This window comes from Pelecanus crispus, chromosome 6 (genome assembly GCF_030463565.1).
Source record: "Pelecanus crispus isolate bPelCri1 chromosome 6, bPelCri1.pri, whole genome shotgun sequence".
NCBI lineage: Eukaryota > Metazoa > Chordata > Aves > Pelecaniformes > Pelecanidae > Pelecanus > Pelecanus crispus.
Window position 1 is genome coordinate 20225603 of NC_134648.1, and position 15465 is coordinate 20241067.

At 40.3% G+C, this 15465-nt stretch overlaps 1 protein-coding gene across 1 annotated transcript in view; it reads right to left on the reverse strand.

Moving 5' to 3' along the window:
- Nucleotides 1-332: 332 nt before the first annotated feature.
- The window catches only part of MUC2 (mucin 2, oligomeric mucus/gel-forming), a 56603-nt gene continuing 41470 nt past the window's right edge, over nt 333-15465 (reverse strand). The window contains exons 34-51 of the mRNA XM_075712437.1: nt 12617-14501; nt 11264-11438; nt 10448-10695; nt 9172-9355; nt 8836-9040; nt 8337-8515; nt 7610-7679; nt 7189-7289; nt 6993-7024; nt 6640-6817; nt 5935-6039; nt 5275-5315; nt 4501-4623; nt 3942-4040; nt 3150-3278; nt 2443-2482; nt 2024-2153; nt 333-588 (exon numbers count right to left, since the gene is read on the reverse strand). Of these exons, the coding sequence (XP_075568552.1) occupies nt 333-588; nt 2024-2153; nt 2443-2482; nt 3150-3278; nt 3942-4040; nt 4501-4623; nt 5275-5315; nt 5935-6039; nt 6640-6817; nt 6993-7024; nt 7189-7289; nt 7610-7679; nt 8337-8515; nt 8836-9040; nt 9172-9355; nt 10448-10695; nt 11264-11438; nt 12617-14501 (4180 nt within the window). The remainder of the gene's footprint in view (nt 589-2023; nt 2154-2442; nt 2483-3149; nt 3279-3941; nt 4041-4500; nt 4624-5274; nt 5316-5934; nt 6040-6639; nt 6818-6992; nt 7025-7188; nt 7290-7609; nt 7680-8336; nt 8516-8835; nt 9041-9171; nt 9356-10447; nt 10696-11263; nt 11439-12616; nt 14502-15465) is intronic.

Here is a 15465-nt window from a genome sequence, read left to right on the forward strand (position 1 = left end):
TATGTCAGTTGACGTCCTGTGTCTTGAAAAAGATCTTTTCTTCACTTCTAAAACTCAGGCTCATCAAGACAGCATGTGAATAAGTACAAAACCCATGTTTTTTGAAATGTGCTTTTAATCATTCAGAGAAAATAAGCTGATTGTAAAAGGACCCAAGAGGTTGTGCACTTGGAATACAAATTTGTCTTCTTTGTGCACAAATAAATACAGCACTGTTAAAAATAATCAGAGAACAAACAGGATACAGTAACTGGGAAAAGTTCAAAAGCAGTCAAGGAAGATGAGAATGGTGCATAGTCCTTTTATCTGAATTCTGTTAGGTTTTTTCCCCTTCATTTCAATGTTAAGCTGATGGCTCTCTTGATACGGTTCAGAGTGCTCGCCTTGTCATTTTCTTCTGCATTCTGCAACTCAGTGGATTGGGAGATGTTGCACTCCGTGTCCTGACAGCTGCAGCTTTCCACGTATACATACTTATGTGAAATTGAATGTCCAATGGGGCATTTCAGTTCCACTTCCCTCACAGTAGTCCTTGATTCCCTGCAGCAGGAACAGCTGTGCTCCATAGAATTGGCCTCAGCAGAGTATCTGTTAACATGGAAAATGATAACATTACTCTGTGCCAGAACCCAGCTTACAGAGGAGAGGGTGAAATTAGGTACAGAACTCCTGTGAGAAGTCTGGAATAATACGTAGAAGAGCCACAGTTGTGGCTAATGAAAGTGCTAAGTTCATCTGACAGAGCAGTGGTTATAACAATATGCTTTTAAAATTCATTGCGTTTGCCAAGATTTTTTCTGGTAAAACAATTCGTATTGAAGTCCTAGTAAAAAAGTCCAGTGAGTTCTAGGAGCTCAGCTTCCTTAGATTCCTCTCATCAACCCAGTGCTGGTGGATGTTAAATACACCAGATCAACAATTAAGGGCAGAGAGAGCCATGACCTGAGTAAGAAAACTGCATAGACAAGTAGCTACAATGTCATCTACAATGGCATCACATCAATCAATTGGCTACAAGGGCTACAATTGCAACGTGTGAATCAAAGTGCATATCCCAAACTAGGCAGTATTAACAAGAAGGGGAAGAAGCAGCTCTTTCTGTTCCTTCCTCACAGCAAAGTATATTTTTCAGCCTTGTGTTCATCAGCTTCCTGACCACCATTCCTAACCTGCAGAACCTGTCAATATCAGGCTATAAACTGTGTCAAGAGCCATCTTTTTCTTGTATTTGTGTGCTGAGGCAACCACAGCAAGACTATAAGATGATAGGGTATTTCAAAATACTAGTAAACCCACAGGTTAATTGGAGTTCAATCTGACACTAAAGATCAGTTTTCTCCCAAGTAAGGTGCCCTGTGGCATATTCAGTGATAGGCAGCAAATGACAGTTTCTTTGGGGAGTTAGAATTATGTTTTTCCAGTGTTTTAATAACTCAGTACCAGGTGTCCAATAGCCACTTCCTTATAGCCACTTTCTTGTAGATTCTCTCATTTCAGAGAAAAATACACAGTGAAACTACCTACTAGCACCACCCCTAAAGTATTTGTTTTCTGATTACAGTAAAGACTGTATAAAAATTGTGCATGTTTGAATCTTCCTTTAAAAGATGTATGTGTATTTCGTTTTAGATGTTAATTACTGAGAAGCAGCTTTTCAGCTTATGAGCATCAGGTCTGACTGCTCTCTGGGCTCATTCCCATTACAGGAAATAATCCATGTTCTTTTGTGATGATTTCTAGCCCAGGGGGTCTGACACAAATGACAGACAAACCAGCTTTTAATGGATGAACAGACCTTATCATAGCTGTCTGAATCCCAAGGCAATTTAATACCCTTTTCTGATTTGTATTAAGACAAATCAACTGTCCAGTCACAGATTTCATGATTTTGTGCCCACAATTTGGCAAGCTCATAATTTCAGGTCTTCTACCATTCTGTAGTCTACCTATTTATTGTTCCTTTTATATAAACAAGCTCAGTGACAGCAGAATTCAAATCTCATTGTCTGATCAGTTTACTTACAGCGAGAAGGTTCCACATGTTCCTTCACATTCAGTCATGACAACTCTGTCCACAGAATGGCAGCCCTTATAGGCAATAAAGTCTTTTCTTTGACGGACAGAGCATGGTGTGCGACTATCCAGAGGTACACCTATAGGGAAAGATCAGAAAATACTTGCAGTGAAATGGCTCCAGAAGTTCCTTGCAGTTCAGCACTCTCTGGACTTCACTAGTGTACTCAAAGAATTGTCTTAAGTGGTATTTCTGCTTCAGTTTAAACTTTCCCAGAGAGATCAGACAGTGAAAGCTTGGAATAAGAAACAAATACAAAAGTATCTTTTTAAATACAAACATATCAACCTCTATGGCTGGAAAATGGGTTTATTTAAGGAGAAAAGTCATTCTCTGTATTGTTGATTCAGATACACTGGCATACTTACAGGTTTTGCAACAACCATTAGGTAAGAATGTAATAGTACCCTAAAAGAACAAAGAAACAGGAAAAATAATATTATTTTCTTTCCCCGTATTAAAGAGGCTTTTAGGCCACTAACTGAGGAGAGCAATTCCTCAATGGCTGAAAACAACCAGTGAAAACTGTAACATTGTTCTGAATAAACAAAGATAATGATCTCTTCCAGACTTGAAATCTATCAGTTTACAAAGGATTGTGGAAATAAAGATAATGCTTTGAAGGAAGTCTACAGTTAACATCATGCAATTTTTCCTCAGAAACAATTAAAAAAAAGTGTTTTCTCAGAGACTTCTATATTTGAATAGGGAGTATGCATGGTGTTACTGGCAGCCTACTGACTGAACAGGTGTTGTTTCTGTAATGTTCAAGAAAACATGGTTCTTGTTCAGAAAGGACCCTGCACAAAGCAGGACTTCGTATCTCAGTGCTGACTGGTGTTTTGGTTACCAAGAGCTGCCAGTTTATAAGCCTTGAACTCTCACCCAGATATCTTATTTTATACAATCTAGAGGTCTGTGCATAGATGCAGCAGGAACTTTTGCCCTTGGGACTGAAAAACTTTGGTGAAAGGTCATCAGAGCTTAATTTGACTTTTGTTGCTAGTTTGGTGGCTGAACTAAGCTGAAGTAATCTATGCATTGAGTAGAGGGTAAGTTTTCCATATTTACTTACAGGTTTGCAGCTCTCCTCATTGAATGCTGGGCAGGTAATCTCAGACGTGGAAGAGATAAGCTGGTTGTGGATATTTACACAGCTATAAATGGTGCAGTTGTCGTAAGGATCATTTTTAAACTCTCCAGGCTGCAAGCGAAATACAGAATGTAATAAGGAAAGCTGAAGGGACCTCAGACAGAAATTTTGTTGTCCTCTGACAATGACTTTCCTCTTGTTTCCCAGCCAATTATTTTTAGGTTAACAGCCATTTTGGATACAGGTTATTACATGTACTGCAGTATGCCATACGTGGAGAATTTCAGTTTTACATGGGATTTCCCTTGGAAAAGAAAAATCCCTCTAAAGTATGTAGAGTACATTAGAGTTATTAACAAAATCATCCATGCCAATGGATTTTGCCTAGGGAAAGCTAAACTGTTGCACGGTAATTAAGAACAACCCTAAACTTTCACCCTACAGGAACAATAATATTGTTTCATATGCAGCCTTTACTAGTGTTTTTCAGTACACAGAAATCAAATAATATAGAAAAGCCCAAGTTTCCAGACATCACAAGAAAAACCCTTCCAACGGTATTGGATTTGTCATTCCAGGAAGAACCTTCCAGAAAATTTCATTTCATGATTCCTTCCTTCAGGCCAAAAAATTGTAGATAGGGTTTGCTTTAGGTGAGCCTCTGACCTTTCAGGTGCACATTTGCACTAAGCCTTGTCTCTGAGAAGATGTTCCGTCTCTGAAAGGGGGAACTTTACAAATTGGGTAGAGATGTAAGATGTAGAGCATACTTACACTCAAGATGAAGTCAGAGTTGTTTGCTGTATGTATAACACACTTAGTCTGCACACATCTTCCACAACATTCACCTTTCACTGGTTGATGATCATATCCCTAGATAGTAAAATTAATTAAAAATAAAAGCACTATGATAGATGCATATTTGAGAAATAAAGGAAAACATACTAACCCACTAATTGATTATGCTTTGAAGTGCACTCTAGATTTGTGCCTTTCTGTGCCCTTCTGCGTTCCAACCCAACAGAATACAAGTACAGGCTATAGATTTAACAAATTAAAGCACTATAATAAATATGCCTAATAATTAAATATCACTCTATTAAGTGCTCTACGAAATCTCCCAGCTAATCCTCCCAATGCGAACTGAATACTCTAAGTTACACAGTCAAGCTTTGAGGAATAGATTGCTCAAGGACAGTTGGTATCTACGCTGGAGTTGGACTCTGGATTTCTGCTCCCTGTTCTTTGCTTATAACACTCATTGATCAAACTGCTTTTCATGTACATGGGTATTTTAGGGGGTTTTTATGTTTGTTTTAAGTTTGTCACTTACTGGTTCACAATATGTGTTGCATGGAATATGTTCACATGAGATGATATTCAGTTGAGTGCTGATGTTAACTTCGTTAGTGCAGAAACAATTCTGACACTTATCAACAAAGACTGAGGAATTAGGCTACAAATTTTTAGAAAAAAAAGGTTCATATATTAATGAGATACGACATGTGTGACAGACATTTCGTAATTTTAAAAAATCTGTAAACCAAGCAATGGAAAAGGAAACAATCATAGCTATTGCATAGCTATTTGGCTAGCCATTTATGAAGACAACATTTTAAATACTGAATTTAATTCAGCATATGTCTTTACTGAAGTCCTATATAGCAATGATGAACTTGGATATTAAAAAGACAGGTGTCATACAAATATCTGCAATAAAACAATTACTAGACCCAACGGAATTTATTAGGAATCTGTTTAGAATAATATTTATTTACAAATATTTTCATTTTTGAAAGCAGAGTCTTAAAACTGCAATAATGTGCTGACAGTAGATGTGGAGTGACTTCTTAAAATGCATGCACACGTAACTCTAAACCCAAATCTCTCTCTGATACTGACATATGAACAACTCTTCAGTCTCTTTCATACATAGCAACCTTTTCAGACAAGATTTAGGCTTTGCAAAATTGATGAACTCCTGACAAGAATTTGAAAATTTCTATAATATTGATTGTACCAGATAAACCTCCTCATAGTACTTCTGATAAAGTACACTAACTGGTCTTTTAAGCATTGTCAGAAGACTGTTGAAATAGGAACTTACCAAGAACTCAGCATTCTGATGTACACAAACCCTCTTGGGAACTGTTAACAAGCAAGGAGTTAGGTGGTTACATACAGGGAAAAAAAGAGTTTTCATCCCACTCTAGTCAAACACATTTCTTACACAATGAATCACAATGCATATGGTCAAATACATTGGTTATTCCCCATTTCTGGTAGCATATATATATATATATGACATATATAAAGTATAAGAACAAATACTGCATGTGCAAAAAGGGAGGAAGATTTGGCCCAATAGATGCAGCACAGTTCATAGCAAAGAAAGTCCACTTAACAGGTACAAATAGTTCTTGTTTCAGTTACCAAAAGCAAAGCAGACTTTGTAGAGCTATTTGGGGATGCTTACAGGGATATTTTGCTAGACTAAGCTGAGACCACAGTCCCAGTTAATTCTGTAGCTGTTCTTACATGTACTTACAACCAGGAAAATTGAACTTGAGCTACCTGAGCTATACCTGATTTCATAGTTGTTCGTAATAACCATGGCAATAGTAACCAATGATAATAGTAACCAATTTGTAGAATCTGACTGTGTTTATCACCTCTTTCAATAGGCTATTGCAAACAGTCTTAAGTGTGATGCTAAATTATGTAATGTATAATGCCAGTCATTGTAATATATTTCCAAGGGACTTACCACACTGGTACACAGGACAGCACTGACCACTGGGAATATGAGAATGAACTTCAAATCCCAGTGTACACTTGGGGGCTTTAGTTGTGCACAAGCTTGCATTGCATTCTGAAAAAAAAGGAATAACCCAGAAAGTATGTGGCTACTAGAAATAGGCATCCATCAATGCATATAGGATAGACTTTCCATTGCTAGGAAACAGTCTAGATCCTCTCCAAAGAAACAAGTTGCAGAAAGAGAACACATTTTTCCTGGTGAATCCAGGCACTGACTGGGGGACTGCACTAGTTTATGAAACTTTTTCTACTATGTAATTACCAAGTGTTAAAAAATTACCACAATTCTTTGCAGAGAAGTAGTGGACAACTATTACTCTCTCTGAGGTTGCAGGCAACTGCCACAAAATGAAAACCCACATAGAATTCCATAATCTATCTGCATTTTCTTTGAATAAAATGTGGTCCTGTACTCAAGAACTACCAATTCAGTTATGTTGAGTCCCATAATTGTAAATTCAGTTATGCTGAGTCATTGCAATATTAAAACGTATTTTCCTTAACATTGGGCAAGCTGATTTTAAAAAGCATGAGGAAAGACACTATTTTGTGACTCCCTGCTGCAGGTCTCTGGTGCTAAACTAGTTCAGTTCTCTTTTCCTTTCTATTCCTAAAAGGTATAGAAAGACTAAAAACAAAAGTATAAACTCACTGCAGGTGACAATAGGACAGCAGGAGTCTTCAGAATTGACTTCAGTGACCTCATAGAGGCCTTCTCCATCACAACTGGTCTTGTGTTGTTTGACACATTCATGAGGCTGACATACAATGCCATTTCCACCTTCCAGGCAAATACAGTCCTGACAGTTTACTGTAAACTTTTCCCCAAACTGTCATTAAAAAGAAATAAAGTGAGTAATTGCATGGTTACCAATTAAAAAGAACAGAAGTAAAAACAGGAATGAAAAGTTGGGAGACCACAAAAGAAGACTGCACCAGTGGAGACCACTCTCCTCTCCCCACCCCCAGCCTCTACTTGAAATGCAAAAGCATATGGCAGCATACCTCCCTTGGTATCTTATCCACTCCAACACAGCCTGTGAAAATATCAAAATAAATTTCCATTACGACTCATATAACAGTAGACATCTCTACTATATGTTGTATGAGTACTGCATACAGTCAGATCCATGTTGCATACATGAGAAGGAAACAACAAAGAGGAAAGAAACATGCATCCAAGTGAAGCAGTAAAACTCACCACAGGTTTTCACACAGACATCCACACCAGAGTCATACAGCATTGTTCCATTAGGACAGAAACAGCCTTCCACTCGTTTAGTTGAAGTTTTGTTTTGTTGACTGTATGAGAGAAAATGTTCAGAGGAACACCATTACTGTCATAGGCATGCAGAGGAAGATTATGTCAAAAACCTTTCATTGAAGATACAATGGCAAATGATCTGCACGTTTGTGATCTCTAGATTGTCAATGTTCATGTTTGGCATAGCCAAAAAACATAAACTGTACAGGCACACAGATTTAGGATAAAGAGAACAGCAGTGCCAAATGTGACAGTCATTTTAAGACATGACAGGAGGTTGATTTCTCTCCTCCACTTATGCACTAGATATGACTGAACAGTTGTATGAGCTATAACTAATAGTGAAGGAATTAGTTACCTTGATTTGCAGGTTTCCACTTCAATAGGACCACATGCTCTGTATTCTTTATCTGAAGGGCATTTATAAGCTGGAATGGGAGAACAAAAAAGAGTAAGAGCTCAGTAACAATATCATATAAAAGCCCCATGACCTTATGCCAAGAAATTAAACACTGACTACTCATTTTCCTATGTATCTTTGACAATCTTGAGAAGCAAAGAGGAAAAAAAAAGGAGATATCAGACTCATATCTCTGAATGGAATTATTTTATGCAATTTAGCCATAGAGATAGAGCACCATACTTTACATTAAGGAGATAAAGCCAAGAGTCTACATCTTGATTACAACTTTTTTCATAATTTCAGTCTCTTTTGCATAAGTTCTCAAAGGGGAGTGTATTCCCACCCTCTGTCCTCTTCTTACTACAGCTGAAAATGAATGTATATGTCACTAAATACAGAGTGATCTGCTGATGGCTGCAAAAGACAAAACTGCAAGTGTACAAAAAAGTATCTACTGATACAGATGTTTCTGGCACAGTCAATAGATGTATATTTTTGCAGGCTCATTTATCATTTCCATTGTTAAAAATGTTACCTGTAAAATTACTTAAGGAAAGCAGCTCGTGATTTATTGGTGTCTTCATTGCTCAGAAAGCAATATGACTTACTGTCAGGACATTATTGCTGAAACAGTTCCATATAAGCTTCCATAACAGTTCAAGATAAATGGCCAAATACTTACAGCAAACACCATTGGTATGACTTCTCCAGTCAATGCATACATTTTGATCAGCACAGGTGGTAGCATAGATCTGCAGACTTGAGCATTCCAGGTCTAAGTTGGGAAGTACACAACTATCAAAAACGCAGGCTGCATAGTACTTTTCAGGCCGGACAACGTGATGGCATGGCTTGAATACACTAGAAACAGAAATATTTATCATTAGTTACCCTGTTTTCTGCTAAGTGAGTGTGGGAAAAGGCAAGAGCACAGGACAGTGGAGGGCAGAGAGCATAGAAGAATGTGAGAACATCAAAAAAAGGTTGATGTAGCAGCCAGAAGGTTGGAAACAAACTATCAGCAAAGAATGACATCGAGAACCAGTAACAGGAATGGAAGCAACCCACTAAGCTACAAGAAATGGAGCAATAGTTAGAAACACTTTTTATTGAGAAATTAATCCTAAAATTGCCACTTAATTTGAAGATCAAAGGCTTATAAACCCCAGACGAATGCCTACCTTCCCAAAAGAAGTTCACAGATGGAAGATTCTTTGCAAGGCAGCTTTGGGGTTGTGGTAGGTGGTCCTGTAGGATTTAGGCCTGGAGAGCACTGTGGTTTGGAGGGATCAACAACTTGCCAATGATCTGCCATGGTTTCACAGTTTTCTGCAATGTTTCCATTTGGCAACATGCAGTCATCTGACGTGTTGTTATTGCAAACACCTAGAATTGGTAAGGGGAGAAAGAATTCACTCACAGATTTGTTACCAAATTCCATTCATCTTTGTGGCAGGGTTGTCATTTACCTGTCTGTTGTTTTCCGAGAGTACAAAAATTACAAGAGTAAGCCTTACCACACTGTCCATGAGTGTTGTTGCCAAACCGGCTGTAGGCCATTCTGATAGAAAAGGACAAGCCATTGTAGGTCACATTCATTTTTAGTTCAGGAATTTCCACTACACGATTTATGCCTGACTCATAGATGCTCAAGCCAAATTTTTTATAAGGCAAAGCCACTGCCTGTTTGTTTACTGTCACCTAATAAATAAAACAGAAAAGAGACATATATTTAGTTTGACTTTAGAAAACAATTGACTGTTCATTACTTTCAATTGGAGATAGAATGTAAAGGCAAATAATGTGCTTTTAGTTTGTAACAGGTGTCTCTGAGCCAAAGAAAAAGTCTATCAGCCACTGATAAACTCGGCTAAAATTCAGAGTTTCAGCTAAATTCTAACACTCCACAGATTTATTAGAGTGACTATGGCATTGAGGACACCCTGTGAAAGTGCAGTATAAAATTCTGCTAAATTCCTAGTGCACACAGTTTTAACTTTCTTGGCGTAAAGGGGACATGCTTGTAGGAAAATTAAATGAAAGAAATAAGCCAAAATCTTCATTATTTATTTAAATACAGTAGCCATGATATACCTATGGAACTAACACTACTACTTTTACTCAACAATGGTAGATTTCCTTGTTTTGAAGGAAAAAATTAGGTCTAAATGTTGCAAATTTTCAACAATATGTTGCAACCTAACTTGTACTATTCCCACACAGTAATGTACAAAAATAAATGAAACAAACCCCACAAAAACCTAAACCAAAAGACTTCTCACCCAATTTTGAAGCCCCAAAGCTGGGGCATCGCGTTTATCAATGAAATAAACACATAAGAGCCCCTATTCTGAAAAACTAAAAAGGTGACACGAATCAAAGCTAGTAATGGTACTTTTAAAAAATGCTTAAGCCCATTACTTTATTGTTATGTCTAGTTTACATTGTATCCTCCCATTCAACATTTATTCTTTTCCTTTGTTACATTAATTATAAACTAATTTATTTTATATCCTTAACTCTTAGCAATTGTCCATATTTGTGTATTTAGGAGAGATAAGTCACTGCAAATATTTGAGATAAAAAAGGTAAGAAGCTGTAGAAATTTTTCCCCCATATTCAGAGTCAAAAAAGCAGTCTTTCAAAGTAGTCCTAGTTTATAATCCAAACCGGTATTAAATCTAAAACACAGATTCTTTTTAAATTTTTTTCCCTAACATTGTGAATATAATTATCACGTTGATGCTGTATTAGTATTTTAATCAAGAAATCAAAAGTAACATTCTCCAGTACCTCTACTTGTAGAGCGTTTTGTTTGACTGTTGCTATGCGCACTTCCTGAGTCTCGTGTCTCACAATGAGTGTTCGAGGACAGGAGACTACATCCCGTGTATCACAGTGGTAGTTATCAATGTAGACACCAAAGTTGTCAACTGTCTTATTAATCTCTTCCACAAGGACATATGTACAATTCCCTTGATAGCTGTAGTACAGTCCATCAAAAGTCATGTAATGTGGGTCGCCCCAGCCAGTGCAGTAGCCTACCAAAACATACAGCTAGGTTAGCTTCTTATGGCAACATACAGAATCAGATCAGATTACAAAAAAAATCTGTACGTGTGTGATTCATCTCATCTAACTTCAAGCATTTAAATTTTTAAAGTGTATATTTCGATGCATGAGCTCATTTTCTAGAACTCATCAATAATAGAGAAAAACAGGCACTTTAAGGGCACAGTTCATCTGACTTATTTCTGATAGACAACTGAGAATAAGATTAACTGCACCCTAGATATACCTTTACCGATAGTCTGAACAAGTAACTTATATTTAGGCTTCTAGCCTATAGATGTCTGCATCTGGACATTTAAATCCTGCCTTGGGAGACCAATTTATTCTACTAACGCAACAGTTATGTAGAAATGATGGCAAATTAAGTAAAATCCCCCAATTAGCTGAAAAGAATCAATGAAGCACTCCAAACAGACCAACACTAGAAGTCTGAGGGTCACAGGCTTGTGTGATAGTAGTCCCCTGATAAATATTTTTGCTCTGGACACTAGTATTGTTCCCACAGGAGATAAAATATGCAACAAAATATATACTTACAATCACACTCCCAGTGCCAACAGCATTGATCCTCATCAATGACTTGCACAGGAGAAAGCCCATTGGCACATGTAGGTTTAGGAGGTGGTTTACAGATTATGGGAAACAGCTCAATTTTATTGTCTTCTATACATACTGCTGTAGTGCAGTTACAGAGCAACCATGACTGACCTGGCTGTGTTTGGAAAGAGAGGGGGAGGAGGAAGAGAGAGAGAAACATTACGAAGCAGTCAGACTGACAACAGTTATGCCTGAATATCTTTTGCAGAGTTTTAAAATGCCATATGTTTATTGACAATTTCTTCCCCACCAGAAGTCTGAAAATGGGAAGGAAGTGCAGCAGTCAGCACCTTCAAGGCCTACAAGGTGAGCTAGCACTACAGAGAGCTGCTAAGTGAAAAGCAGTACTTATAAAAGCCAAGCCAGTAACATGAAGTGGGAATTGCCTTTTTTTAGTTTCATCTATCTAAAAGTTAGATGTCTGATCTAATCTCATCACCTAGAGTCCCTCTCTAATCGACATTGAAAGACACTGATCAGTATCAGTGATCAATATATGATCAATCCCCTTCCATGAATGCCTAGAACAGATTAACAGCTAAAGCTACAGTGAACACCAGCTAATTGGGGAGTAATGTCTAAGGCAATTACATGCATGCATTGTGATTGTGTGCATTTTTTCTATCTTCCACCAGTTTTTTAGCCATGTATAATTTTAATACCTGCATATCTACTGAGCAAGTTGGTAGACATCTAAGCTGTGAGGAGGCTTTAGAAATGTACAAGATATTAGCCTGCCTGTGTCAGAGCCGGAGGGTTCCAAAAAAACTCAGAACTCCTGAGTCAAATTTCACACGCATTTGAATGTGGTGATCTATTTCACAGTCCTCTCCTGAAACCAGACTATGACCAAGTATGACTCGTTCAAAACTCAGACTGGTTCAGCCCTGTGGTTTCTTGTTGGGCTGCACTGTAAACACACAAACAACTTTTCCCCACTCTGGACATATTCAAAAGCAGAAACAGAAAAGATAGCTTAGCACCACTAAGCCCTTGGTTACCTCTTCACCAAAGCTATCCTACAATAAAGAGAAACAATGAGCTGTGATCTAACTCCTTGAAGAAAGCCTTTTTAAAACTATACTTGGAGAACTAAATAGCAGTATATAACCTATCAAATCAGGTATCATTGGAAGTCATGCTGATACACAAGAAAACAGAAAGAAATAGAATGAGCTGATTATTCCCTTTCTATGCACGTTAATACCTACTCTGAACGTTACAAACATTGAACTTATGTGCCTAGTATCCATTGAAAGCAGAATGCTAAAAAAAATCATGAAATGTACTCACTGCGTAAGATTCATTAGGAAAAATAGAACAATTTCTTCCAGAAGGGGTGGGTGGTGGACTTTTAGTGGAACTTGAAGCACTGAATGGAGTAACTGTACTGTACGAAGAACTTCCTGCAATGGTGACTGCGCTTGTTGTTGTAGTTGGCCCATAGGTACTAGTTGAGGCAGGAGGAACAATTTCAGAGGTGGTGGTGGTTGCAGCAATTGCGGTAAAATTACTAGAGGTTGTTCCTGAAGTGGTGGTAAAAGATGCTGTTGGAGTTGTAGCAGACGTGGTGACTGACATGGGGTTGGTTGAGGTGCTGTGGGGAGAGGATCCTGAGGGTGTTGACCCAACAGGGGTGGTTTTGGTGGTGGATCCTGTTTCAGTGACTCCAGAGGTGGTGACTATCGGTGTGCTTGTTGACCCTGGTGTCAGTGATCCAGTAGTGATGGATGGAGGCTGTGTGGAGGGTGGTCCTGAGGTTGTGGTGCTGATGGTGGTGGTAGGCGCTGTTGTTGAAGGGCTCCGAGTCCTGGTGGTAGTGGTCTCGTGGCTAGGTGGTGCCGTTACTCGTGTGGTGCTCTGGGGAGAGGGGCTTGAGGATGTGGAGACAAAAGGGGTGGTTTTGGTGGTGGATCCTGTTTCAGTGACTCCAGAGGTGGTGACTATCGGTGCACTTGTTGACCCTGGTGTCAGTGATCCAGTAGTGATGGATGGAGGCTGTGTGGAGGGTGGTCCTGAGGTTGTGGTGCTGATGGTGGTGGTAGGCGCTGTTGTTGAAGGGCTCCGAGTCCCGGTGGTAGTGGTCTCGTGGCTAGGTGGTGCCGTGACTAGTGTGGTGCTCTGGGGAGAGGGGCTTGAGGATGTGGAGACAAAAGGGGTGGTTTTGGTGGTGGATCCTGTTTCAGTGACTCCAGAGGTGGTGACTATCAGTGTGCTTGTTAACTCCGGTGTCAGTGTCCCAGTAGTGATGGATGGAGGCTGTGTGGAGGGTGGTCCTGAGGTTGTGGTGCTGATGGTGGTGGTAGGTGATGCTGTTGTAGGGCTCCGAGTCCCGGTGGTAGTGGTCTCGTGGCTAGGTGGTGCCGTGACTAGTGTGGTGCTCTGGGGAGAGGGGCTTGAGGATGTGGAGACAAAAGGGGTGGTTTTGGTGGTGGATCCTGTTTCAGTGACTCCAGAGGTGGTGACTATCGGTGTGCTTGTTGACCCCGGTGTCAGTGATCCAGTAGTGATGGATGGAGGCTGTGTGGAGGGTGGTCCTGAGGTTGTGGTGCTGATGGTGGTGGTAGGCGCTGTTGTTGAAGGGCTCCGAGTCCCGGTGGTAGTGGTCTCGTGGCTAGGTGGTGCTGTTACTCGTGTGGTGCTCTGGGGAGAGGGGCTTGAGGATGTGGAGACAAAAGGGGTGGTTTTGGTGGTGGATCCTGTTTCAGTGACTCCAGAGGTGGTGACTATCGGTGTGCTTGTTGACCCTGGTGTCAGTGATCCAGTAGTGATGGATGGAGGCTGTGTGGAGGGTGGTCCTGAGGTTGTGGTGCTGATGGTGGTGGTAGGTGATGCTGTTGTAGGGCTCCGAGTCCCGGTGGTAGTGGTCTCGTGGCTAGGTGGTGCCGTTACTCGTGTGGTGCTCTGGGGAGAGGGGCTTGAGGATGTGGAGACAAAAGGGGTGGTTTTGGTGGTGGATCCTGTTTCAGTGACTCCAGAGGTGGTAACTATCGGTGTGCTTGTTGACCCCGGTGTCAGTGATCCAGTAGTGATGGATGGAGGCTGTGTGGAGGGTGGTCCTGAGGTTGTGGTGCTGATGGTGGTGGTAGGTGATGCTGTTGTAGGGCTCCGAGTCCCGGTGGTAGTGGTCTCGTGGCTAGGTGGTGCCGTGACTAGTGTGGTGCTCTGGGGAGAGGGGCTTGAGGATGTGGAGACAAAAGGGGTGGTTTTGGTGGTGGATCCTGTTTCAGTGACTCCAGAGGTGGTGACTATCGGTGTGCTTGTTGACCCTGGTGTCAGTGATCCAGTAGTGATGGATGGAGGCTGTGTGGAGGGTGGTCCTGAGGTTGTGGTGCTGATGGTGGTGGTAGGCGCTGTTGTTGAAGGGCTCCGAGTCCCGGTGGTAGTGGTCTCGTGGCTAGGTGGTGCTGTTACTCGTGTGGTGCTCTGGGGAGAGGGGCTTGAGTATGTGGAGACAAAAGGGGTGGTTTTGGTGGTGGATCCTGTTTCAGTGACTCCAGAGGTGGTGACTATCGGTGCACTTGTTGATACCGACGGTGTGGACTGTTGAACAGTGGTGCCCACGGTAGACACTGTACTTTCTACTTCCGTCGTTCTAGTTGTTGGCAGTGCGGTACCTGATGGAGTAACTGTAGTACTGGTCTTTGTCGGTGTTCCCGATGCAGGTGATGTACCCTCTTTAACACAGGGAGAAAACACAGCATTTCATTTTAAGTAGGCAAACTGCATTTGTTTATAACTTCATTTCATTTTCTAATAAGCAAATGAAATTCAACAAACCTAAGCATAGGGTATTTAGACAGGAATAAAGCAGAATCGGTTTTATTAATGGCTTTTGCATAACAGAAACAGAGGGATTATTAGGAAAATCTCCTACATCTTGCATGGGAGTCATCAACGTAAACACTTCACCGACGATCAGTGTGGGATGGAACAGCTGCCTGTAGTGTTAAAACTTTATACTGCAGGGAAGAGTTCAGCAGTCCTAAACCCAGGGGAACTCATTGAGGTGATTGGTGAACTCTTTGGTTAATTCTGTATTGCTGTCGTTCTACAGACAGATCACTGTTCCCTGTGCTACTTCATGTAGCTCGTTCATACCAGCACTGATTATCCTCAGAGTCATTTGATTCCACTGAAAC